General features: G+C 45.4%; 1 protein-coding gene and 1 non-coding gene across 2 annotated transcripts; both read right to left on the minus strand.

The window, feature by feature from the left end:
* Positions 1-123: 123 nt before the first annotated feature.
* On the minus strand, positions 124-25,192 carry TRIM27 (tripartite motif containing 27). The gene is made up of 8 exons (XM_012440374.3): positions 24,460-25,192; positions 22,846-22,941; positions 19,848-20,078; positions 11,280-11,302; positions 8,892-9,007; positions 8,729-8,761; positions 7,193-7,219; positions 124-4,564 (listed from the first exon to the last, which is right to left on the minus strand). The coding sequence occupies exons 1-8, from the start codon at positions 24,904-24,906 to the stop codon at positions 3,969-3,971; spliced, it is 1,569 nt and encodes a 522-aa protein (XP_012295797.1). The 5' UTR covers positions 24,907-25,192; the 3' UTR covers positions 124-3,968.
* LOC135269345 (small nucleolar RNA SNORA11) lies at positions 19,063-19,191 on the minus strand. The gene has a single exon (XR_010337647.1). It is a non-coding gene; the product is annotated as a small nucleolar RNA SNORA11 (small nucleolar RNA).
* Positions 25,193-27,992: the final 2,800 nt, after the last annotated feature.

Genomic DNA, 27,992 nt, shown 5'->3' on the forward strand with positions numbered 1-27,992 from the left:
GTGCAGACCAACGCCGCCCAGGTGGCAGAGCCTGGCAAACACGGTACAGGTGCAATACACGTATTTTAACTCGACCGTCATAACTCTTGTATTTGGGGCTGTGAAATTCAGATAGAGGAGATACAAAGTTGGATGTTTTAATTAGATTTTGTCCCAATAGGTTACGTTCTGTATTTATTAACATACAACATTTTCCTTTTCCTTTTTGTAAGGCAAAGCTTAGGTCTCTTTTCTGCATGGAAAACAGCCTGAGTTTCAGTAGGCTCTACCTTAATTTCCACAGACTTCCTTGGTTTCGTATCTTATTTTTGATAAAGACAAAGTTAGTCGTGAGAAGTACAGTGAAGACTGTTTCCCCAGTCTCCCTCCAACAACATGAAATTTCTATATTTTCTTTCGATTGGAAGGAAGTTGTCCAGGAAGTGATTCCCAACATGGCAACTGTAATCCCCTAACTATTTATACTACTTTTTTCTAATTGCAAAGTGTACACAAACTGTAGAACATACAAACATGCCAAGATTAAAATTATCCACTATCTCACTAGTCAGAGGTAACTATTAACATTTTTATATAGTCTTTCATATGGCATACATTTTTTCCAAAAAAATGGTCATGTGTAGTACATAATTTGCTAACTTGCTTTTTAAACGAATATATGATGAACATATATATTTGCTAAGTACTATAGATATTTTGTATAAATCTAAACTGCAGATATTCCATATCAAACTGGTGTTCTTAAACATTGGATTCCTTCTAATTTCTTATTTTCATTTACCATCTGATAGCTATTTGCTCTTAATTTCATAGTGCCTTAAGTGTGAGGCACTTACATTACATGCATTCTCTCATCTTCTCAATTATACATGGTGGAGGGTAGAGGCCATGCTCAGTTTCCCTTTGTTCTTTGAACCTATCTCTTCTAGGCCTTGTCTGCTCTTGGGGAAGATGGTCTTCTTTGCATGTTGGCCTGTATCGAAAAAACAAGAGCACCTACCTAAAAACACACAGGCATGTGCACATGCATGCACACACACACACACTTCCTGGAACAGCAAAAGAATTAAGGAGAAGTTATTGAAACCGTAATGTATAATTAACAATTGCAGATGTTCTGAGGAAAGAGAGGAACTAGAAGAATGGGGGTGGGCCTCCATCTGCCTTTAGTGATTCAATTCATTGACTTATGAACTCAAAAGTGGCTTACCCTTCTGCAGATGAGTAAACTTAAAATCACAAGTTCATTTAACCCCATTCAAAATGGCAGGCTTTTAAAACTAAAAATAAATACCTATTAACACACCACCCACATGAACTAGAAGATAACCAGTAACACCTATCAACCTATGTCGTCTCCTCTATCCCATCTCCCCTCTCACTCCATAGGTAACCGTGCTATTCTTCATATTATAAAGGGCATTATAAGGTATATAGTCTTCTGAGACTTTTTTCACTAGGCACTATTAGTGAAATTCTTTGTCCTCATAGATACATCCCCATTCAAATTGCAAGAAACTTTCTTGAATCCAAGAAGATTGTTTATCACTGGTCCAGCTGATGCTGTCAATAAAAGTGCAGTAAGATGCTGCTCCTAAAGCACTAGGTCTCCTGGGAATAAAATAGACCCAGTGTGGGATTCTCTAAGTAGCTCGAAGGGAGCTCTATCACTGGGCAGCAAGAACCAAAGGTCCATCCCAAGAGCATGTTTCCTTGGACTGATGCACAGTGCCCTCTTTGTGAGCCTTTATTCTTGCTCCCTGCCCCAACCGACTAAATTAAGATTTTGAATAGGAGTCTCCACCCCACTTTCCAGTTGCAGATCCTCGAGTTTAGAGTAGACACTGTTATAAGGTAGACTTCCTGGGCCAATGGACTGGTACTCCAAGGCTTCCGGTCTCTGCCTCTTCTATGCAGAAAGCATCATCTATAAAGTGTGGTCATGTGTGCTACCTCAGCTTGAATCCTGGCTCTGCTGCTTGGATAAGTCAGTTACCCTCTCTGCTGCATTTTATCTGTGAAGGCAATAGTACACACTTGATTATCATGAGCATTAAATAAGTTGCTGTGCATAAAGCTCTTCACATGGTGTGCCAAGCACTGCTCTGTTTGTTAATAGTATTTATGTACCTGTATATATATTACCATATTCATGTAGATCTCAGAGTAGTCAGCAAAAGCTAACCTAGCCTCATGGAAGCTGCTTTCTTTTTTTTTTTTTTTTTTTTGAGACGGAGTTTCGCTCTTGTTACCCAGGCTGGAGCGCAATGGCGCGATCTCGGCTCACCGCAGTCTCCGCCTCCTGGGTTCAGGCAATTCTCCTGCCTCAGCCTCCTGAGTAGCTGGGATTACAGGCACGCGCCACCGTGCCCAGCTAATTTTTTGTATTAGTAGAGACGGGGTTTCACCATGTTGACCAGGATGGTCTCGATCTCTTGACCTCGTGATCCACCCGCCTCGGCCTCCCAAAGTGCTGGGATTACAGACTTGAGCCACCGCGCCCGGCCGGAAGCTGCTTTCTATAGCCCTGGTTCTATTATTTCCCTTAAAACCTGACGAATAAATGAAGAAATAGGATACGCTATCATCAATTCATGAACCTCGGCCATGGAAATCCAATGCCTGGCACAGTATTTACAAAAAGGGCTTGAGAAAATACTTTCCTAGTGAAACTACAGGATTAACCAGTGTAAGAACTGTGGCCTATGGATGTCCAACACTACTTTCTTAGCACCACTAGAACGCAGTGACACAGTACCGAGAAAGTAGTTTTATTTTGCAGTTTGAAGTAAACTGTTGGCCAGAATGGAGTTTTTGGACCCATCTGGGAAAGCGACAGCATTAACCATTTCCTCCCCACACCCATTCCAACATCTGAACCCCATCCTACCAATACCCAGAAATCAACAACATAAACATCCATATTCATTTTATTTTTAAACAGAGGAGCATGTACCCAAAGAGAAGCAGGACTGAGAACCATCACGCGGGCTTGCTGGAAGTGATCCGCCCCAGTCTTCTGACTTAAGAGTGTCTCAAGCTCCAATGGCCATGGGGATGGAGCTGCCCCTTGATACGCACTTTAGAAAGGTCAATTTCCCCATCCCCCAAAAGAAATGGAGAAAAAGAGGTAAGAGGTCAATGAATCCCTGGAAGACTGTCCCAGCATCCTTTCAGGGACAGTGTATGACCGACCACCAGTCCACACATGTGACTGGTAAGGGATCTAGTCACAGCAAATGGAGCTGGGCAGAGTATCAGCCTGGATGACATGCACCCAGCACTAGAATACACCTTTCATTAGAACAAAGGGAGCAAAGCCCTCAGAAAAGATACAAAGGCAGAGACATTGATTAGAACATTATCTTATAACAGAGGTGGGGCCATTACCCACCGTTATTGTAAAAGAACTGTAACTAACCAAAACACATATAGGCTTCTTTAATGGAGTTAGTAAAACTATGGCGAGTTGGGAATAGGGGCAAAAGTACTGTTCCCAGGTGGAAAAACTGGGAGAAAGGGAGCCGTGCGGATAGGGTCTTGTTCCAGTCTAGGCTGTCAGAGAGGAGCCCTAGCCCAGAATGACAGTGAATAGCCATGATCATTATATGGGGCTGAACCACAGAAAACCAGGCTGAGCCAAGAAGGTGTGAGTATCTTGAACGGCTCTCCAAATCCAAAGATTATCCATATGCTTTATCCCGTCCATCAAGTGTAAAACCAGAAAGTGTGACACACTGGAGGCAGACATCTGGTTTTTATTTCTAGGACATCTGGATACGTCTCATGGCATCTCACAATCTGCATGGAGGGAAGAGGGTGGTGGAGAACATGGACATCCTGCCTCCCACTGCAAGGGTGGGGAACATGGTAAGGAGACCCATCTGTGACGGGATGTGGCAAGGCAACAGGATGCCTCGTGCCTGGCGTAGGATTTCAGCCAACAGCCCTTTTGGCCTGAATTCACCTCAAGGGGAGGTCTCCATGGAATGACTGTGATTCCCAACATGGCCAGAAAACCCATCTATCCCACTCATGGGGCAGATGATCAGAGGAGCTGCGCTTTTCCCTCCCGAGTAACTCAGGCTGAAGTAGGGCCGCACAGGCCCACAAAAGGTAGCATGAGAGAAAGTGAAGGTGTGACATCTCTCTGTCACGTTGTAGAAGGAGACCTCACCAGCATCATAGTCCAAGAAAATCCCCACCCGCTGGAGAGGGGTCCGCAGGGGCAGGGCAGTCATTGGGGAGGTAAGAGCCCAGTATTCTTTCCCATACCACAAGGACACTGCCCAGAATCCGTTCTGGGGGGCTGAGGTTACTCCGCCTTTTCTGCACACTGAGTCTTCACAGACACCTATGGTCCACTTGGCTTTATCTCCCACCTCTACCTCCCAATAATGTCTCCCAGCGATGAAGCATGGAGAGCCCAAGACACAGGGAAACAGATTGAACCGCTCAGGGTTGTCAGGCAGGTCCTGCTGGAGGTAACTGTACCGGACTTGCCGCAGATTGTCAGAGAGGATCAGGCTGGGGTAGGCCGTGTCTGGGTCCAGAGTCACGTCCACTGTGGAGACACACAGAGGAGTCAGCTGCAGGCCAGGAGAGCCTACTCTACTACAACACCCAGCCTTCTTCTACCTCCCCAAGAACAAGAGCTTCCCACAAGAGGTTGCGCTCATTTTATTTAAAATATATTCTAAACTTCACATTTCAAAAATGACTGCTTGGATTAGCTGGTTACCAGGATACACTGAAAGTACTGAATTTTAGCCCCACAGCTTTCTGTCACATCTGAAGCCACGACATCCATTATGAACTGAGTTTAAGAGATAGGGTCTTGCTCTGATGCCCAGGCTGGAGTGCAGTGGTGTGGTCATAGTTCATTGTAACCCCAAATTCCTGGGCTCAGAGGATCCTCCCGCCTAAGACTCCCAAGTACCTGGGACCAAAGGTGTGCACTACCACCCTGGCTAATTTTTGAAAACTTTTTGTAGAGATGGGGGATCTCATTCTGTTGTCCAGGATGGTCTTGAACTCTTGGCCCCAAGCAATCCTCCTACCTCAACCTCCCAAAGCAATGGGATTACAGACATCAGCCACTGTGCCTGGCAGATACACTGAATTGAGGTTTTCTTACATGCTCACCATCCCTTATTCTGAAAACTTCCAGGGCTCGAAGTTTCACAGAATTCAGAATATTACAGGTTTTAGACAGGCAGAGTCTGGCACATTATTCTATAATGAAATATTAATAGATCTGCTGTGAGATCCATGAATGTTTACATCATGAAGGAGAAAGACTCTAAATAGTGCCACATAATTTCAGGTTTTGATACTATAATTTCCTACAAAATAATGAAAACGCTTTCAGAGATTTGGGATTTTAGAACTGTGGGCAAGGGACTGGGAACCTGTATCAGCATGCTCACCTTTCAAATCACTCTTTTTTTCTATTTCTTTTACTTTTTATTTTTTGAGATGAAGTCTCACTCTGTCACCCAGACTGTAGTGCAGTGGCACAATCATGGCTCACTAGACTTGATCTCCTGGGCTCATGCAATTCTCTCATTTCGGCCGCCCAAAGTGTTAGGAATACAGGTGTGAGCCACTACACCCAGCCCAAATCACTCTTTTATCCATTCTAGAAGATTTTTACTCTGCATATCCAAGCCCTATTCATCTTCTTCTAATGTCCAGTGCAAGACACACATCCTCCAAGTTTTTTTCCATCTCCCCAGGCCATTACATCCTTCCTGTTCTGAAATCTAAAACTGTGTATGACCCACGTCATCTCCTCTGGCATTTAGTATCACAGCATCTTGCTATCAAGTTTTTTCTCGCGTCAGAAGCACTGATACGGGCTGGGTGTGTGGCTCATGCCTGTAATCTCAGCACTTTGGGAAGCTGAGGCCAGAGGATCGCTTGCGTACGGGAGTTTGAGACCAGCCTGGGCAGCACAGTGAGACCTTGTCTCTACAAAAAATAAAAGTAAATTAGGCAAGCATGGTGGTGCATGCTTATAATCCCAGCTACTCAGGAGGCTAAGGCAGGAGGATCACTTGAACCCAGGAATCTGAGGCAGCAGTGAGCTATGACCACGCCACTGCATACCAGCCTGGGCAACAGAGAACCCGCCTCTAAACTGAATAATAAAAATGTTAAAAATTAAAATACTCAATAAATAAATAAATAAATGAAGACAATGACATGTATTCTCTCATTTGCACTCTGCATCTTGTTCAGGAGGAAGATTACCTCTCAGAAATTTAAGCCCACAAATTTTGACTCCCACATAATATTACCTCTCAGAAATTTAAGCCCACAAATTTTGACTCCCACAGAAGACGGGCAACTGGTAGAGGTAACCAAGAACCCCAGAACCCTTAGTTCCTGGTTCAATAATCTGTCTACAACAGCTGCCTACCTCGTTCTCGTGCCGTGCGCACACCTCCAAACAGACAATGTAAACCCCAAAAGGAGGATGTCATAGGCTCTTCTGCTCCTCTAAAATACCCTGCACAATGTTAGGCAGTGCAGGACACAAGCGAGGTACTCGGAAAATACTCGCTGAAAGAATTAAATAAGGATCAGAGCCAGTGTGCACCAAGGACGGCAGATCCACTGTATGTAGAGTCCTTCTCTTCATGAAGAGGACACTTCGTTAACAGAAGGCAGTTCTGTGACCGTGGGAGGAATACGCCTTTGATCTGAGGACTTCCACAATGGTAAATTTTCCCAGGCTCTACCGTAGGGTGAAAATGGCTGAGGGGGAAGGGCAGGTTCAAACTCCGCCCGGAGGCATAGTGATGGGAGGACACAAGACTCCTAGACTCTCTAGCACTCAGAGTAACAGTGGAGCTCAGTCAGTCCTGCTTGTCACACACCGTGGTTCGACCCTGAAGCTGGGCGGGCAGCGCGGTGCAGTTGTGCACCAGCTCTGTTCTGCTTCTGGGGAACTGCAGTGTCCACCCTGTAATCCTTCTTTAACACCTGAGGTTGATTTTACCCTATGGCTTCAGCTCTGACAAAGTTACCATAAACACATAGAAACAACTGTGGAATTCTGTGGATCTTTATACATGTAACCTAAAAAATCCAATTTAAGCCATTTCCAAAATCATTCGTAATGGCAGTTAGGTTCCCAAGGATTTTTACTCCTTACCCTAATTTGGTTTTGTCTCTCATCACCTACCTGAGTATAATTGAGCCTCTCTTAATTCTGAAAGAACAAACGAGAAAAGTTACAGAAGTCACGAGTGTTTCCAGGAAATACATGACTGAAGGAGCTCTGGTTAGTCATCATAAAGCAGCGGTCTCCACTAGAAACCCAGAACTCTGCTGTCAGTCATGCACTGGTTTTTTCATATAGTGTATGGCTCTACCATCCAACCAAATGGCTCTACCATTCTCCCAGCTTGAAGGGGAGAGACACTGGGAACCTTGAGTAGAGGGATAACCACATGCCTGAGACTGGTAGAACATGGGATCAAAGAGCCAAAATCAAGAATCCCACCCTCCAGTGAGTCAGCTGGCTCTGCAGAGGGAAACGCAGTCCCAACCTCACATCACACATTAACATTTCATAGGTCATCTGTGTTTGAGAGCTGAATGGCTCAAGTGACACTGACACTCCAGGGCAAACATGACCGTTCCTTTATAAGGCACTTTATAGGTGAAGCAGAATTTTTCAAACGTTATCCCACTAATCCTTTTAAGTGGCAAGAAAAGAAGTAAGAGCCAGATCAAGGAAAGTCATGCCTGAACTAACCACGTCTGGTATTACCTACTGTATCAAGTGCAGTTTCTCCCCATTTGTCTTGCTTGTAGAGGACATGTATCTGCTAAATCTATGTTACTAGATGCCCCAAAAGTATATATCTCAACAGGTGCAATGCAAATAAGAGCTCAGCATATATATTACAGAAAATTATCAAAGATCGTGGGGTTTGTAATTTGTAATAATTAAGAAAAGGGTTTACCTACATATAAGGATTTCAGAATCCACCAGACTGCCCAGGAATTTTAGAATTCAATATATGGCCAACTCTTTACTGAATGTGGATCATGAGCAGAAAAATTTAAATTTGGAAAAACTTCTCCAAATGCCTAGAACACTTTATTTAATAAACATACATATAGGACTTATTATGTGTCAGGTTGTATTCTAGAAGTGTTAGAAATGTAACCCTATTCTTGTATCTTAGGAGGTGAGAACTATTATTGTTCTTATGTTACGACGAGGAAACTACCTACAGAATCCTTACTAAGTGGTAGAGCCGGGCACAGACCCACGGCAGCCTGACTCCTAACTGCCCGCTCCTAACTGTGCCCCGGGCGGCGCTGCCTGTCAGCGCGGCTCGGTTCCTCCTGCTGGAGCTGGCACTTGTGCCCACAAGCAGTAGGAACTCAGTAAATTACAATGATAAATACTGGCTCAAGTGAAATGTAACCAGGATAGATTTTGTTCATACTGTTTCCTGAATAATCAAATTAATTGTGGATTAATTTTTGGATGGCTGATTTTTTTGCCTCCATCAATGCAGATTGAGAACAGACTAAATACACTTAACAGACTGTTAATTGAGAAAATTAAGGCCACAGGGAAGATGTGAAACATCCGGGAAGGCTGGCCAATGGGTAGCAGCCTTATCCCGTTTTTCCCACTTTCAGTGCAGATGTTCTTTCCAAGCAACGTTACATCAAAAGCCCAGGAGGTAGATAAATTTACCTTGGATTTTCTCCATGTCGGACTGCATTTTTTCTAGGAAAAGAAACCAAGAAAATATTCAGTTTGCATCCCACTGTCTGGCTGGAAAATATATCCTTTCATCAGGGAATATGCAGACATTCAGTATAAATCCATCTCCCTCACGAATCTCTCTGCACGTTACCTGTGAACTGCTTTAGCCCCTCTGTCAAGAACAGACATTTTTGGGCAAAAATGTGGATTTTCTCTTGCAAATCTGGAGGCGTGATCCAAGGTTCAGGAATCCTGATTCTTTCAGCCCTAAATTGAAAAAACATAAGTAAATAAATAATTTTCCCCAATTCCATAACCTTCCAAGAACCAGGACCACCTAAGCTAAACTGTCCAGCACAGATGGACAGTCTTTAAAACCAGCCCCGACAGCTTTTCCCACCGTCTCTTCCTGGGCTATGATCCTGGACTAAAATAAGGTAGATATTATACTCATTGTTGTATCCCCCAAAGCAGGTAGCTCACAGCTTTCCAAATATTGAGTACCCAAAACGATTTACTGAATTACATATGAGGCTGGCTTTGCCGGAAAGCACTAATCTTTGATATTTATGGTGGGCAATTACCCTGAATTCTCAGGTTCCCAAATATGGAGAGAATGACATGTTCAGACAGAAAGGCACTGTGGGGGACAATACCCAATTCCCTCGCCCTGCAAGGATGTCTATGGCAAAGACTACCAGTTGGCTACCCAATACCTCTTCTACCACTTTCCACCTTTAATGGCTCACAGCTGCCTAGTCCCTCATAGCTACATGTGACCTTGTGACTGAGTTCTGGCCTATGAGAGGTAAGATGTATCTCATGGTGTTTTGAGAAGTCTGCTTAAGAAAGTAACATGATCAGGAACAGTGGCTCATGCCTGCAATCCCAACACTTTGGGAGGCTGAGGTGGGAGAATGGCTTTGAGGCTAGGAGTTCAAGACCAGCCTGGGCAACATGATGAGACCTTGCCTCTACAAAAAAGAAAAATGAAAAAAAAAAAAAGAAAAAATGAAGAAAAAAAAGTAACATCATGTGACTTATCTCATTCCTCTTGGCTGGCATTCTACCGGCTACTGTGGACTCTACGAGAACCACACCTTAGGGATGGTAGGACAGTGAATGGGAAGAAACCTGAGTCTCTGAGCATCGCTGCAGTTACCATACTAGCCACAGGTCACCTACCCGCACATTTCTCTTTTTCTGAGACGGAGTCTGGCTCTGTCGCCCAGGCTGGAGTGCAGTAGTGCAATCTCAGCTCATTACAACCTCCGCCACCCAAGTTCAAGCAATTCTCCTGCCTCAGCCTCCCCAGTAGCTGGGATTACAGGCATGTGCCACCATGCCTGGCTAATTTTTGTATTTTTAGTAGAGACGGCGTTTCATCATAATGGCCAGGCTGGTCTCGAAGTCCTGACCTCAGGTGATCCACCAGCCTCCGCCTCCCAAAATGCTGGGATTACAGGTGTGAGCCACCGCGCCCAGCCTGCACATTTCTTTTATGGTAAGAAAAAATTTTATCATGTTTAAGCCTTAAGCCAATAAAATTTTGGGTTTTCTCTCTTACACAACCAAATTCAATCTTTAATATCATAAACTGCTATGGTCCGAAGGAGCTAATCGTGTATGTTAGGTCGGAGCTAGACTGGCATCATGAAGTAGCAGGTAACAGGAGTATTTGCTTGGGTCATGTGGCTCAGACTAGTATGAACTCCACCTCTCCATCTTAGGGTCTCTCAGGAACCTCAATTCCATCAACGTGATTCTATCAAGACAGGCCTCCCAGCCCCATCTATAAGGCCCTCCCCCATATCTTTAAATGCTCCCACATAGTCAAGCTCTATTTTGCTTTAGGGGGTTTCACCATTCAGGGTCTTAATCACCTTCAAAGTACAGCTCCCTCAAAGTCAGTCTCCACCTGGAAGGCACTCCTGCACTAGACATTAGCTTCCCAGGGCGCATCCTACTGGCCTAGTCACCCGTCCTGCAAATACAACTCTGCCCTGGCTTACTGCCCCCTTCAGGCTCTCCGTCTGGTCATGTCCAGCTGCCAGGGGGCTCTTCCTCATTTTCTTTTTGATGGAACATAGAGAAAAGCAAGAATAAGAGCCAGAATCTAGGTGGCTCATCAGTAATTATGTAAATCTAGGTCAGTCACACCTTTCTTAGGCCTTATTTAGAAAAAAAAAAGAGAGAGACAATGAAGGGGAAAGGACTGTGAAACGTGTAGGAAGCAACAATCATAAACTACCCTGATACTCAGCCCAGGTCCCGGTAAGGCCACACTCTCTCCATGGAAGTGTCCTCATACCCCTATAATCCACAAGCAGCCACCCACGTGAACCCCCCACTCCCTGAATTTTACTGAGAAGAGCTGTGGTTCATGTAATTCTTTGTATACCAGTGACTCTCTTCAGGGATACGTCAATTTGATAAGATGCCCATTCTCAGGCTCAGGGCTCTGTTCAGGATTTACAAATGTGAAGGAGATAGTCTTCTCATATTTGATTTTTAACACTAGGGAAACAGAAAACCGTACCTGCTCAATGTGTCCCCGATGTCCTGTAAGACAAAGGAAAAACAGAACCATGAGAAGTCATTTCACAGATGTTTGTTGAAAACCCAGCTACAGGCTGGCTCTCCTGGGAGAGATCAAGGAGGCAAGGATCGCTGGAGCAAAACTCAGTCCTGAGGAGCTGAAAAGCAGGCAGAGGAAAATGAGCTGTGTGCTATTTGCTATGCCAGCATTTCCCACACCCTCCTTCCATACCCACCAGCCACTGGTCAAGGACCTCAGGATTTAAATTTACTAACTCAGGCATCCTTTCCTTGGACCTCAACTTGCCTACCTGTCCAGCTTGCTTTCTTTTCATTATGAAATAAGGTCAAATACACAGAAAAGCTGTTAGTACAAAGAGAAGAACTCCTGTACACTTATATTTTTGAGGCAAAGTTTTGCTCTGTGTCACCCAGGCTGGAGTGCAATGGCGTGATCTCAGCTCACTGTAACCTCTGCCTTCCCGGGTTCAAGTGATTCTCCTGCCTTAGCCCCGAGTAGCTGGGAATACATGTGCACACCACCACACCCGACTAATTTTTGTATTTTTAGTAGAGATGGGGTTTCACCACGTTAGCCAGGCTGATCTTGTACTCCTGACCTCATGATCCACCCACCTTGGCCTCCCAAAGTGCTGGCATTACAGGAGTGAGCCACCACACCCCACCTCAATAATGCTGTTTACAGCTGTCCCACCCCACCCCCTTGGGTAAACCAGGATCATTCATTTCATGTAGTTATAATGTGTACTTTATTTTTAATTATTGTTATTTTACTAACTCAACCATAAAAACAAGAATATTATTTTATTATATATATTAATTTATAATATTTATATTTTATATATTTCTATAGAGATGAGCCCTGCTCTGTTGCCCAGGCTGGAGTACAGTGGCATGATCACAGTTCACTGCAGCCTCAACCTCCTGGGCTCAAGTGATCCTCTGCTTTGGCCTCTCAATTAGCTAGGACTACAGAGGCACATCTCAACACCTAGCTATTTTTAAATTTTTCTGTAAAGGTGAGGTCTCACTATGTTGTCCAGGCTGGTCTAAAACTCCTGGGTTCAAGCAATTCTGCCACCAAGCATCTAGAACCAGAGGCACACGCCATCATGCTTGACAGGACACGTGTCTTCAACTGGAGCAGATCCTCAGCACTGCTCCGTCTTCGTGACACCGCGCCCATTACTGTATAGAATGTCCCTCCCTTTAAGTTTTTCAGATATCTGCCTCATGACTAGTATATGTTGTGTCTTTCTAAAGGTACACAGTATTTGCTCGGCCCTTACTGGTAATACTAATTTTAATTACTGTACAGTCACTATTTTATCTTTTGTAATCAGTAAGTAATCTGTGATACTTCCAGTCCTCATCAAACTTCCCCCTTAGATGTAGCAAGCATTGATCATTTTGTGTGAGTTAACTGTTACCAAGATAACTGCCAAGTGGTCATTTTTCTAACTTCAAAATTCTTATTTAGTTGACATTCTAACAGAAGAATTTTGCTTTTTTATTATTAGCATGAACTCAGAGTATTATATTCAATGAGTTATAATCCATTGCTGTTCTTATTTCGGTGCCCCCAAATGTCTTAGACTTGGCTAGTGTCCTTGTCACTCCCTCCTCTATCCCTTCTCATCTCATTCTCCCCACTCCCATTTTTTCCCAGTTTATACTTCGTCTCCATTGTAAAAATAAGCAGATACCTGTATTTTCTAATTCTACCTTCTTTTTTTTTTATTTGAGATGGAGTCTCACTCTGTTGCCCAGGCTAGAGTACAGTGACGCAATCTCACCTAACCGCAACCTCTGCCTCCGGGGTTCAAGCGATTCTCCTGCCTCAGCCTCCCAAGTAGCTGGGACTACAGGCGCATGCCACCATGCCCAGCTAATTTTTGTATTTTTAGTAGAGATGCAGTTTCACCATCTTGGCCAGGCTGGTCTCGAACTCCTGACCTCAGGTGATCCACCCACCTTGGCCTCCCAAAGTGCTGGGATTATAGGCGTGAGCCACCGCGCCTGGCTTCTCCCTTCTTTCATATACAAAAAGTAGCATACTCTCTACTTTACATTTTTATTTTCCACATAGCAATACATACTGGAAAACACTCCGTGTCAGTTCGTAGGTATCATTCTTTTCCTATTTAAAACTTGCATAATATTCCATCATGTATATGTACATAATTAACTAAAACAATCTCGTAGGTTTCAAAGTTAGATTATTTCCAATATTTTGCAATTACAAAACGTTGCAGCAAGTAAATCTTGTGCATATGTATTCTCAAACATTTTCATGCTTAGTTATATCTTCAAAGTAAATTCTTAGATTTTTAAAATTTTTATTGATACAAAGCAGACATACATATTTTGGGAGTACATGTGATAATTTAACACACTCATAATTTATAAAGAAATCAGTGTAACTGGGGTATCCATCACATCTTAAGTATTTGCCTTTTCTTTACGCAAGAAGCCCTGCAATTACTCTCCTCTAGTCATTTTGAAATATAAAATAGATTTGTAAACTACAGCCACCCTGCTGATCTATCAAACACTAGGTCTTATTTCTTCTATCAAGCTGTATATTTGTACCCATTAATCAATCTCCCCTCATCTCTCCTCCCCCTACACTTCCTAGAAAAGTGCTTTGTTAATTCCGTGTGTGTATGTATGTATACACACAGACACACACAGAGTTTTGTTAAACATTGCAAAATTCTCCTCCAAAAGGGTCCTAGGATCTGCATTCCCCCGCAGCCCACTGGTGTATGAGTGTCCCTCCCACACTTCGTCAACAGTGTATTCAGTTTAACATTTTTGATATTCTAATGGGTAAGAAATTGTATCTTAGTGTGGTTTTAGTTTGCATTTCTCTTATTGTAATAACAGCTGAGCATTTTTTCACCTGTTCACAGACCAACTTAAGTCTTTTGCAACTTGGCTCTTTCTTTTATCCATTTTTCTCTAGAATTTCGGTCTTTTCTTTCTCAATTTTGAAAAGGTCTTTGTATGTTAGAAGGATCATTTGTATTTATGATATTTGTGGCAAGTAGTTTCTTTCAGTTTAATATCATCTTTTGACTGGTTGCAACGTGTGTGTGCTTTTCTTCTTGTACTAATACCAACTGCTTTAATTATATGGGCTTTAAAATACGGTGGAATAATCTAGTAGGCCCAGTTCTCCCTCAGAGCTCCTTTTTCTCAGTGTAGTCCAGCTATCAGCTATTTTATTTTTTTTAAAAAAACAGAGTCAGGCTGGGCGCAGTGGCTCATATCTGTAATCCTAGCACTTTGGGAAGCCAAGACAGGCGGGCAGATCACCTGAGGTCGAGTTTGAGACCAGCCTGATCAACATGCAGAAAACCCCTCTCTACTAAAAATACAAAATTAGCCAGGCTTGGTGGCGCATGCCTGTAATCCCACCTACTCAGGAGGCTAAGGCACGAGAATCGCTTGAACCTGGGAGGCGGAGGTTGCAGTGAGCCGAGATAGGGCCATTGCACTCCAGCCTGGGCAAAAAGAGTGAAACTCCGTCTCAAGGAAAAAACAAAACAACAAAAACAAAAACAAAAACAAAAAAACAGTCTTGTTCCGTTGCCCAGGCTGGAGTGCAGTGCTGCAATCATAGCTCATTGCAGGCTCAACCTCTTGGGCTCAAGTGATCTATCCCAGCTTTTTTTTTTTTTTTTTTTTTTTGAGACTGAGTCTTGTTCTGTCACCCAGGCTGGAGTGCAATGGCGTGATCTCGGCTCACTGCAACCTCTGCCTCCTGGGTTCAAGTGATTCTCCTGCCTCAGCCTCCCAAGTAGCTGGGACTACAGGCACGTGCCACCACATCCGGCTAATTTTTGTATTTTTAGTAGAGATGAGGTTCTGCCACGTTGCCCAGGCTGTTCTCAAACTCCTGACCTCAGGAGATCCACCTGCCTCGGCCTCCCAAAATGCTGGGATTACAGGTGTGAGCCACCGTGCCCAGCCTATCCCAGCTATTATTATGTGCTTATTTTTTCTAACTGAAGTGGACTATCAATTTGTCTAGATCCAGAAAAAAAGCTTGTTGTTATTTTTATTGAAATTGTAAGGGTGGGAAAGGGGATAAGGGATGAGAAACTATTTAAAACACTACATGGGTGATGGTTACACTGAAAGCCCAGACTTCACTATACAATATATCCATGTAACATGAAAAAAAGAAAGAAACTGCATTTATGAATTTGAAGGACAACTTGCTTTCATGATGTCTTATCAAAGAATAAGTGATACCTATTTGTTCAAGTTTATTTTGTGTCTTTCAGGAATGTTTGAATGTTTTGTAATTTTCTCCACATAGATTTTTGTACATTTCTTATAGATTTGTTCCCAGGTAGTTTATCACTTTTGGCTTTTTTGCAAGTGGAAATTGCATATTCTCTTCTGTCTTCTAATGGCTGTTATCTGGCATATGAAGGCTGCTGATTTCTCTATATTAACTTCTTTCCCAAATTTTTTTTTTTTTTTTTGCCTCGAATAGCTTTATTTCCATTTGGTTCCTTTCCCAATTTTTATGCCTGTAATTCTTTTATCTAACTGAACTGGTTACAACCTGTGATGCAGTGTTAGAGAGAAATGATACTGGGCATCTTGGCTGTTTCTGACCTCAATGGGAGTGCCTCCAGTACTGCCCCATTAATTAGTATTTAGCTTGCTTTTCCACTGACTTCCAACATAAGCACTTTTTGAAGTGCTCATGGAGACCCTCTTCCCTTACCGAGTACGTGACTTGTCTTTCTCCACCTTCCTCATCATCCATCTTCAGTTTCATGCTATTTGTTTAAAAAATATTCTTAAAAAAAAAAAAAAAGCTTTAGCCTGGCATGGTGGCTCACTCTATAATACCAGCACTTTCAGAGGTTGAGAGGCAGGTGGATCACCTGAGGTCAGGAGTTTGAGACCAGCCTGGCTAACATGGTGAAACTGAATCTCTACTAATATAAAAATTAGCTGGGTGTGGTGGCGCGTGCCTGTAATCCCAGCTACTCGGGAGACTGAGGCAGGAGAATCACTTGAACTTGGGAGGTGGAAGATGCAGTGAGCCGAGATCGTGCCACTGCCCGACTCTGCATGGGCAAAAGAATGAGGCCTCATCTCAAAAAAAAACCACCAAAGTTTCAAAGCCTTAATTATGATGCTTGCTTCAGTAGCAGATATCCTCAAATGGCACGCAGAAAGACTAATGGCTCCTGCACGAGGGTAACACACAAATTTGTGAACTGTTTTCTACTTTTAATGTTCGCAGCAGCACTATTCATAATAGCCAAAAGGTGTGAACAACCAAAATGCCCATCGACTAATGAATAAACAAAACATAGTATACATCCATTAATGGACTATTATTCAGCCATAACAAGAAATAAAATACTGAAACATATTACAGTATGAATGAACGTTTAAAGAAGTATGTGAAGTGAAAGGAAAAGGCCATGTATTGCATGATTTCAATCATCTCTAATATGTAGAATAGATGAATCCACAGAGCCAGGAGTTAGGGGTGGAAGGAAATGAGGAGTGATTGCTTAATAGTGTGGGGCTTCCTTTTGGGTGGTGAAAGCATTTTGGATCCAGACGGTTGATAATTGTACAACTTTACTAAATGCTACTTTTGTGCTAGATTTTACACTGTAAGATGGTGAAATTTAGGTTACATATATTTTACAATAAAAAAAAACGAAGAAGCCTGGATGTGGTGGCTGACGCCTGTAATCTCAGCACTTTGGGAGGCTGAGGCGAGTGGACTGCTTGAGCCCAGGAGTTTAAGACCAGCCTAGGCAACATGGCAAAACTACATCTCTACAAAAACTGCAAAAATTAGCCAGGCATGGTGGTGGACACCTGCAGTCCCAGCTACTCGGGAGGCTGAGGTGGGAGGATCATAAGCCTGGGAGGTTGAGGCTGCGGTGAGCCATGATCATGTCACTGCACTCCAACCTGGGTTTCAGAGTGAGACCCTGTCTCAAACAGCAACAATAAAAACTAAGAAAAAAACCCTCAAATCCATCTTGCAAAACCCAATCCTGGATGAGACTATCTGCTTTCTCACTGCCTGCGCCACAGCAGTCAAGATTTAAGAAAGCAAAGCTGATAAGAAAGTTACACAACAGGGCAGAATGGTTACACTATAAATAGATGTTCACTGACCAAACACTCCTCCTGGTTCTCGCTGGCCAAGTGACTTTCCCATATTCTGAAACAGTAACTTCTTCTCATGTAACAGAAGACCCTCTGAAACTAATTCCTGGCACATAGACTTCAGTTCTCATTTCCACCTGCCTCCTCAGGAACCACGCATTGTTCATCAGTGTATCGTTTCTGGCGACTTCAGTGTTCCCTCTCTCTCACCTGGAAACCCTACAACATAGACTCCTTTCCCACTCCAGATAAAACTCCATCATCCCGCCTCATCTCTAGATATTTTATTACACCCCCTTCTCTTCAAACAGTCATCTACTTGTGCGGTCTCCGGTTCGGGTCCCTGCTCAACTCCCTCTAATATGGCTCCTGCCCCAATTATTCCATCGTGGCAGTTCTACGTAAGGTCTACATAATAATGGTCACGCTATTAAATCAAATTTGCATCAGCTTTGCAATTCACAGTAATGCAATTTCACCTCAATTGCATTACTATGGTGTCCACTCCCTCCTTCCTGAAACAGGCCTGGTCACATTCTACCTCCCTGGCCAACTGTCCTCCTTGCAAATTGTTCCTTTTCTCCCGGTCAAACACTGATGTTCATTACAGTTCAAGCTGTCTTTTATTATTCTAAACCAAGCGTTGGTAATCTTTCTTAAAGGCCAAGCAGTAAATATTTTAGACTTTGTGGGCCATATAATCTCTGTTACAACTCAACGCTGCTGGTGTAGCAGAAAAGCAATGATAGATAATACATAACAAACAAATGAGCATGGCTGAGTTCCAATAAAAATGTATAAGTACTAAATTTAAATTTAATATAATTTCACATATGATAAAATACATTTGCACTTTGGGAGGCAGAGGCAGATAGATCACGAGGTCAAGAGATCGAGACCATCCTGGTCAACATGGTGAAACCCCATCTCTACTAAAAATACAAAAAAAATTAGCTGGGCATGGTGGCGCACGCCTGTAATCCCAGCTACTCAGGAGGCTGAGGCAGGAGAATTGCCTGAACCCAGGAGGCGGAGGTTGCGGTGAGCCGAGATCATGCCATTGCACTCCAGCCTGGGTAACAAGAGCAAAACTCCGTCTAAAAAAAAAAAAAAATACATTTGGCTGGGCGCAGTGGTTCACGCCTGTAATCCCAGCACACTGGGAGGCCAAGGCAGGTGGATCACTTGAGGTCAAGAGTTCAATACCAGCCTGGGTAACATGGTGAAACCCCATCTATAATAAAAATACGAAAATTAGCCAGGCGTGGTAAAGGGCACCTGTAATCCCAGCTACCCGGAGGCTGAGGCAGGAGAACTGACTGAGCCCGGGAGGTGGAGGTTGCAGTGAGCTGAGATCGTGTCACTGTGCTCCCTCCTGGGAGACAGAGTGAGACTTCATCTCAAAAAAGGAAAAAAAAAAAAAAGAAAAGAAAAGAAAAAGAAGGAAAAAAAAAGAAATACATTTCTATGATTTTTCCCATTTAAAGATGTAAAAACCATACTTATCTAAGCCCAGGACACACAAACACAGGTGATGGACCATAATCTGCTGACCCTTGCCTTATGCCATCATCAAATTTTTTTTTTTAAATATTTTTACATGTAGAGCATTTGTTTGTAGGGAGGCCACAAGCTTCATGCCTCTCATCACAATGACTCCAGATTCCTGTTGGGTGTGTTATAAACAGAGGAGCCATTCTTCAGGCCCCCTGCTCTGAGCACACCTCGCCATCATAAATTTTTAATGGCTTTTATCAACACCTATAAAAACCGTCTGATCGCCACACTAAAATATAATTCAGGAAAGTTTATTCAGCTCTTAATCCCAGGGCCTAGAATGGTGCCTGATGCAGAGCAAGTAATATGCACGGAATGAGCGAACGACAGCCGAGCATTAGCTCGTTCCCTGTGGCTTTGCTGGGGCAGGTCTGTGCAGCTTCATCACCAGCTCTCCAGGTTAGAGCACAGGACCGCTCAGTGAACCTAACCACTCCTGCTCAGGCGCTCACTGTTTTGTGGCCATAGTCCTATGTTAAAACTATAAGATACCGGAGTGAAGAGAGTGTTTGAATGACATGTGGTCTAAGCCCCTCGTTATTAACCCATGAGGTCACTGAGGCCCAGAAACGTGGAGAGCCTTGCCTGTGATCCGACCACTTGTCAGTGCTGAGCAGGCCCAAGCACCAGGTCTTCTTTTTGCCATTGTCATGAGACAACGCAATTGTGCCAACCAGAACTTCTAGTTTACAGTTTCCTTCCACGGTGCACCATGCAGAGTGTGGCAAAGTCTTGCTATTCAGGGGATCCTGTATACTACTTGGCAGAGGAAGAAGGGAGGCTATGCTCGGCAGATGCAGCTCTGGCAGAGCTCTGTAAGCCTTACCTGCAGGAGTTCCCTGGTGGGCTGCTGCTGCTTCTCTTCCAGCTGAGCGATCAGGCCACTGAGGTGGGAGATGTTGCAGGAGAACTGGGTGATGGCACCATTGATGCTATTGTAGATGGCCAAGTCCAGCTCCTCAAGGCGGGCTAGGAGGCGATACTCATGCTCCTTTAAGGAGTGATACAGCTGCTCAAACTCCCAAACAATCTTCTCCCTTTCCATCTGGGTAAGGCTCTGTGCAGACGACAGGAAAAGGCAGTAAAGAGAAAAATGGCTTATTCCCAGGGCCTTCACATTTCTCCCCTGGCCACCCACCCCAAGACCTCATCATGGATGAAACAAGCACAGTGTACCTGAGTTGAACCTCAGAAAGACTGAAAAAAACAAACAAACAAACAAAAGAAACAAGCACAGTGCTAACTCATTCTGGCCAGTCTTTACTGACTGGACATATAATGGCCAGGAACTGAGTTACCCCAGTGACTATTAAGACAAAATCCCTATTCTCAAGTAACTCAGAGAAGTGAGTCAGGTTCATGTGATATACGTAGTCATGGGAAGGTAATTAAAGACAGGGTGACAGCCTGCAATGAAAGAAACTGGCACCATCTTCATGAAAGCAATTTCAGTGTTTATGGGATGAACCAGAGTCCACCATACAGGCAACAAGCAGGAAGCCTTTCCAGGCAGAAGAAACGGCACAGGCAAAATCGTGGGGAGAGAAAGCTAACGGTGCTCTCTGGCTGGAGCACAGGAGTGTTGAGGGAAAAGATCAGAAAAACTGAGACTTTGTCACACCTTGCCTGGCAGCCTCTATTGCAACTGGGAGGCATGAAATATTGTCACACGGGAAAGGGACAGGGTCAGATATGTGCCCTACAGAGGATGGAACAACCAAGCGCAGCTTCCTTGCCCGATTTCCCTTCAAATATAATCCATACCCTCTATCTGTCTTTCAGGGGTGTTCACCAAACACTGTCTCTAGCTTCGGGTGGAAGAGAGGTGGTTTCCCCATGGTTTCCTCTTGGTGCTCATTTGTTTGCCATAACTTACTGTCTTTCTTTCTTCAGCTGCCCCCACCACCATCAGGTCTCTATTAAAAAGTTTTGTTCTAAACAAGGAGCCAGCAACAAGCTCCAAAGAAATCAAGTGAAGTCGTACTGGACATAGCCATGCCCTGCAATTATGTACTGACAATGGCTGCTTTTGAGCTGAGCTACAACAGAGCTAATGAGCTACGGGGAGTCCATATAGCCTACAAAGCTAGAAACATTCACTACCTGACCATTTTTAGAAAAGTTGGCAACATCTGTTCTAAACCCAGCTTCTCCCAACAGCCTTCCCTGACTGACCATCCCTCTAGTCACCCACATTAGACACGCATTATGCACACGTCTTTCTTTATAAATCCTTTTCAAAAGTCATACTTCATGTAAGCTGGGTAATTCTTTCAAAGACATAAACTATACAAAATAATCTTAGAAACAAAAAAGGCTGAAACAATCCTTAAATATCAACTAATTCAGTGTTTCTCAAAGTGGGTGCTACTGGCACCTTGGCAGGACAATCCTGCCTGGCATGGGACTGTCTCTTGCATTGTAAGACACTTAGCATGCCTGCCCCAACCTCTCCAATCGCCTGAGTCTTCTGAAGACAGCTAAAGAAATACCCACACACCAATGCAGAGGACAGAAAGACAGCACTAGCCTTACGAATCTAGTCCAACGTACTCATTTCACAGATGAGCAACTGAGGTCCAGAGAGGCTGTATGACTCCATCTTTGCAACTGAGCCTAGAAGCATGTCCAGGTGCCCAGATGCTCAGAGAAGGGCTGTTCTGCCCTTTGATAATCCTCCCACAGAGGATACCATCATGTGGACAATGACCTGAGTCCACTCAGGCTCACTGAGAAGATTCTCCATCCATCAGACCTGTTTTCAAGGAGAGCTGAAGTCTCAGTGCACTGTGTGGGCAGACCAAGTGGTGGGATCTCAGGACTCCATGGGAATGAGTTCCTTGTCCAAAAGTTCTTTACTGCACCCTGCCAGGACTGACAAAAGGATGCTAGACTCTACTAGTCTGGGACTTTACTTTTCAGATAGAAATACCTCTACTCAATGGAGATTTGTCATGTTTTATTTATTGTTCAAAAAACATTTATAAACTCCTAGGTGGTATTCAAAAATGTTATAATATAAAAATGCATTTTACAAATGTCTGTGTACTTTTTGTTTATTTTCTTTTCAAAACAAAATTCCTGGCTGGGTGCAGTGGCTCACACCAGGTTAGCAGTTCAAGACCAGCCTGGTCAACATGGTGAAACCCCATCTCTACTAGAAATACAAAAATTAGCTGGGTGTGTTGGCGCACGCCTGTAGCCCCCGCTACCTGGGAGGCTGAGGTGGGAGAATTGCTTGAACTGGGAGGCAGAGGTTGCAGTGAGCCGAAACCTCATCATTGCATTGGTGACAGTGTGAGGCCCTGTCTCAAAAAAATAAAAAAATAAAAAATCCCAAATACCTCTATCATGAATTAACACATCAGCCACTTGTCAAGGCCTTGAGACTGGAAGAAGAGAACAGAGTAAAAACTCCACAATTAAGGCACTGTCAAGGAGAATAACCCAGAGAGAAGCAACAGTGGGCCTCATATAAACCCTCTACTAGCACTTGTCTGCACGATGGTACCAAAGGAAGCTAACTGTACCCAATAACTTTATCTATCTCAGTTTTGCCAAGAATCAACCGTGGTCTATGTAGTTAGCAGGTTAAACTTTATTGACAGGTCTGGTTTCCAGGGGTTCCAAACTAGGCTCCTCCATCCTTTCCCCAAAAGAGAATCTCTCAGTTCTCAGGGTGAGTTCCCCCTGCCATGTGCGGTTGATCCACCTCTACCTACAAGTTCTGGATGACTTGCTGGAGAAGTTTAAGGGAAGAAACATCAGCTCTACAGAAGTGGGGAGCACCAGCAGAAGCTACTGTGAATTGCAACAACCCTTACCAAAAGTTCCGCTCGTGCCTGTTCCCCCTGGGCCCGACGTCTCTTCTTTAAATCTTTCACTCTTTTAAGATGGTCCAGCTGGTTCTGGATCTGCTCCTGAGAAAAGCAAAAACAGATGGGCAGTTCAAAATTAAGTAGACCTTAGCATCAGCATGGTCATCCTTTTTTTTTCGAGACGGAGTCTCACTCTGTCATCCAGGCTGGAGTGCAGTGGCGCAATCTCAGTTCACTGCAACCTCCACCTCCGGGGTTCAAGCGATTCTCCTGCCTCAGCCTCCTGAGTAGCTGGGACTACAGGCACGTGTCACCACACCCAGCTAATATCTATACTTTGAGTAGAGATGGTTTTCACCAAGTTAGTCAGACAAGTCTCAAATTCCCGACCTTGTGATCTGTCTGCCTCGGCCTCTCAAAGTGCTGGGATTACAGGCGTGAGCCACCTCACCCAACAGCATGGTCATTCTTATCACAGATGGAGTCCACACACCTGATGCCAAGTCCCTAGCTAGTGCTTGTCCTCAGGCCACAGTGTCACCCACAAGATTAAGACCCAGGGCACAGGGGCCATCAAGCCTCGCCTCTGGCACTTTGTGTCTATCTGAGCAGCCTGTCGCTTCAACCACTCAGCTACTGCGTCAGGACTATTTGTGTCTATCTTAAACGATGAGTCATCTACCTGTCCCTGGTCGGATATTGCATGACTTAGCGGAAATGTGACTGGAGCAGGAGGCTGAGAGTTGTGTGGTACTGGAGCTTTTCCTCACAGGCATACTGCGAAAGTGACTTATTTTCCTCATGTGTGACATGGGCAAACACCATCTTCCCAACCTGCTCAAGATGTATCAGCAGTGAGCGAAATAATATAGCTGAAAGGTCCATTAATGTTAAGTGATTACGCATGTATGTACTCACATTTAAACACGGACATAATCGTGTATGCATTTCTGAAGCCCTCAAGATACAAAAAATACACAGTATCATGGACTCCTTGAAGGTCGCCTTACAAGTGTTTTATATGTAACACTTTGTCTCCACGTTACTGTTTAGCTGCGCCGGTTAGCAGAGGGCTCTGTCATCCTATGATTCCACATTCTTCCTCATAACTGTGTTATCTCCTGGGTCCCAGGGTGGTTAAACGACTTACTCAAGCAGCAAAGAGCTGTTATTTTCTGTGAGCTTCTAGAGCAGGGCAGACTGCACGAAAGTGCTAGAGAAACGCTTATAGACTAAGGAATGGCCGTGAGTCAGTTAACGTCTGAGCGCGTTTTTGTCTGCGAGCCGGTGGGAGCGGAGCGTGTCCCCAGCTTGCGGATGTGCGCGGGTTGTATGCGCTTCTTTCATTCTGTCGAAAGGTTTCCGTGTACAACGCGCCCGCGAGGCAGGAAACTCGGGGGCACACGGAGCGAGGAGAGTGGGCGGGGGGGGACTTGTGGCTTCTTCGCCAGCCACAGGTTCTCCTCCAGATCCGAGCGCGGAGGCTCCGGGGCGCACGGGGAGGAAATGACGGCTGCGAACCAGCCCCACGTCCGGCTCAGCCATTTTCTGGGCGGAAAAGGGACGCCCCGGGCTGGGCTCTCCCCCTCCCTTTGTCCGCCGCCCGCGCCCCCAGCTCACCTTGAAGCCCTCCACGGCCTCCTCGAGCGGCAGCACGCTGTGTCCGCGGTGCTCGCGGGAGCGGTCGCACACCACGCAGATGGGCGTCTGGTCCTGCTCGCAGTACAGCTTCAGCGGCTCGCGGTGCTTCTCGCACGCGCCCATCTCCCCGCCCGGGCCCGCTGGCCGCTCGGAGCGCAGCTGCTTCACCAGCTGGGTGACGTTGGCCAGGTGGCGGTTGGGCCGCAGGTGCCGCTGCGGGAAGGTCTCCCGGCACTGCGGGCACGACACGTTGGTCTCCGCCGCGCCCCAGCAGCGCGCCAGGCACGCGCCGCAGATGTTGTGTCCGCAGTCGAGCATCATGGGCTCGGAGAAGTACTGCAGGCACACGGGGCAGGTGGTCTCCTGCTGCAGGCACTCGGCCACGCTCGCGGACGCCATGGCGGGGCCTGCGGGGCGCACGGGCATGGGCCCCGGCCGAGCTCCGCGCCGCGCCCAACTCTCCCGCGCTCTCCGGTCGCCGCTCCCGGGAGGCGCGGGGCGGGCGGAGGGCGGCACCTCCCGGGCCCGGATCCAGACGCGCCCGCGCCGCGAACGCTCGAGGTGGCCGCGCCGCTCCCTGCGCCGGGACCTCGATGAAGGCGCGAACACGCTCCGGGGCAGCGCCGGGTCGCCGAGGGGCAGAAGCCCAGGGCCAGGCGCGGCAAGCGCGCAAGACAACGTGGCCGCGTCCGAGCGGGTCCCGGCGGCCGCGCAGACCCCACCCCGGCGCGAGCGGAAGAGGCGGCTCGGCGGGCGGGGCTTCGCCCGCGCTTCCAGCGAGAGACTAGATTTCGTGGCCTCGGGGCCTGGGCTTTTCCTCTCGGAGAGGCCGGAGAGGCCGGAGAGGCTCCGCCGCGATCCCTGGGCGGGTCGCGCGGAAGCTCTAGCCTAGTGGACGGGGCCCGAGAGCAGGTGCTGTCTCCGGGCGCGGCGCTGACCAGGTCTCCTGGCCACGCGCTCCGGGCCTACAGGCTTCCGCGGCTGCCGGGCCGGCCCCGAGTCTTTGTTCGGTTTCCTTTTGGTGCCTGGGTCTCAGCCCTGCGGAAGAAAGCTGGCTTTGTATGGGTGCCGAGGAGCGGAGGCATCTGTCCTCCCCCGCGAGTCTGGAGGATGAGGGTTGCCGACTGAGCCCACCTGATACGTGAGGCCTTTTATTAAACAGCCCCATTTGTAGGCACCTGCAGTTTCGTTTAGAAAAAGAAAGGTTTAGTTATCAGACGGTAACGTTTCTGTGTTGCAATAACAAGCTCAGTTCTACTTCTGTCCTGTGCTCAGGGAAGTTGGTTTACCATTCATTTACCTGTTTCTCCCGTGTGAAATGGGGATGATTGTACCGCAGTAAGAAGTACATTTCCTCTCATCTTTTACTTTTTGTACCATAGGGTTGTTTATCCATTAAAATAGTAATAAAATGCCCACTGCATAGGGTTATTGTGCTGAGTAGGAACTACAGATTGCTTGCTCCTTTATAGACTAAGAATGCTGCGGCGACCCAGGGTCTTGGAGGCCCGCAATTCTCATTCTCTTACCATCAGTAGACCGCTAGCATTTTTATGTTGCTTTCTTATCCCTTACTTGGCGTTTCCTAGTTTTCTTTGAGATTTTTCTTAAAATTATCCTGCTGTCTGAGCAAGACAGACTTCTGCTTCCAGATGATCCCTTTATTTTTATTTTTTTCAAAGTGAAAGTAAGTTTATTTTTTAAAAAAGTAACGGAATAAAGAATGGCAACTCCGTAGGTGGAGCAGCCCACATTATCGCTTTAGAGAGTTCTACTACTCTGGTCCTCTTCCGCAGGGGACAAGAAGTCTGAGGGCCTAAGTAGACTTGCCAACCCCAAACCCACATCCACCTTCTCAACCATACTCTGAGTATCCGGTCGTTCAGATTCCGGTCCCAAATAGCCCTAACCCATTTCCAGAATGATGCAGAGTACCTGGGCCAGGCCACACCACAGTCTGGTCTTGGTTTGAGATTGGGTCAACATTGAAATTTGTAAGAATTAGAGAGTAAGTACGTCAGTTCTGATTTACTCCAAAAAGGACTAGTAAGCATTGCAATACATTCCGAAATACAAGAGATACAGATAGGTAGATAAAGCTGCCCTTCATCTGCCTCCTGATTTGGGGGATGCAAGTCTAGAGTTTGGCTTTGTTGTTCAGAATTGATTGTTTTTATCTTACCAACCCTTTATGACCTCTGGAGACAGGTGACCTGGGGTAAAGAAAGAACAGGTAGGGTGTGGTGGTTTATGCCTGTAATCCCAGCGCTTTGGGAGGCTGAGGTGGGCGGATTGTGTAAGCCCGGGAGTCTGAGACCAGCCTGACCAACATGGTGAAACCCTGTCTCTACCAAAAATATAAAAACTAGCTGGGCGCAGTGGTGCACACCTGTAATCTCAACTATGGAGGCTGAGGCTGGAGAATCAGTTGAGCCCAGGAGGCAGAGGTTGCAGTGAGCTGAGATCGAATCACCGCACTTCAGCCTGGGTGACAAAGCGAGACTCCACCTCAAGAAAAGGGAAAAAGAAATTTTAAAAGGTAGAACAAAATCGATGAGTTGGGTACAACAGGGTGGGAGTAGGGGGAAGGGAGTATTTACATTTAGCAATCCCTAACAGCTCCTTTCCTTCTATTTTTATTTTTAAAAGTTACACCTATCTTTTTATTGATTTTTTAAAGAAAAAATATATCTGTATATCGTGCAAGAAAAAAAATATTTCTTAGAGATGGGGTCTCACTATGTTGCCTAGGCTGGTCAAGAACCCCTGGGCTTGGCCAGGCTCAGTGGCTCACGCCTGTAATCCCAGCATTTTGGGAGACCAAGGCGGGTGGATCACGACGAGGTCAGGAGATAGAGGCCATCCCAACCCAACATGGTGAAACCCCATTTCTACCAAAAATACAAATAAATAATCTGGGCGCAGTGGTGCACACCTGTAGTCCCAGCTACTCGGGAGGCTGAGGCAGGAGAATTGCTAGAACCTGGGAGGTGGAGATTGCAGGGAGCTGAGATCGAGCCACTGCACTACAGCCGGGGTGACAGAGCAAGACTCTGTCTCAAGAAAAGAAAGAAAAAAAGGTAGCGCGAGGATCCTTGTGATGGAACAGTTCTGTATCTTGACTGTAGTGTTTTTTTCTCTGTGATATTTACATACGCAATAAAATTGTGTAGAACTAAACACACACAAACACATGAATGTATGTAAAAATGGTGAAATCTGAGTAAGATTGGTAACTTTTAACAATGATAATTTCCTGATGTGATACTGTACTGTATTTATGCAAGATGTTATCATAGGGAGGAACTGGATGAAGGGTATGGTGGATCTTTATTTTTATTTTAGTTTTTTGGAAACAGAGTCTTGCTCTGTCACCCAGGCTGGAGCGGTGGCACCATCTTGGCTCACTGCAACCTCCACCTCCTGAGTGCAAGCAATTATCACGCCTCAGCCTCCCAAGTAGCTGGGATTACAGGCATGTGCCACCATGCCTGGCTAATTTTTGTATTTTT

This window comes from Aotus nancymaae, unplaced genomic scaffold (assembly GCF_030222135.1).
Source record: "Aotus nancymaae isolate 86718 unplaced genomic scaffold, 86718_ANA_hifiasm-v0.15.2.pri h1tg000051l, whole genome shotgun sequence".
NCBI classification, from domain to species: domain Eukaryota; kingdom Metazoa; phylum Chordata; class Mammalia; order Primates; family Aotidae; genus Aotus; species Aotus nancymaae.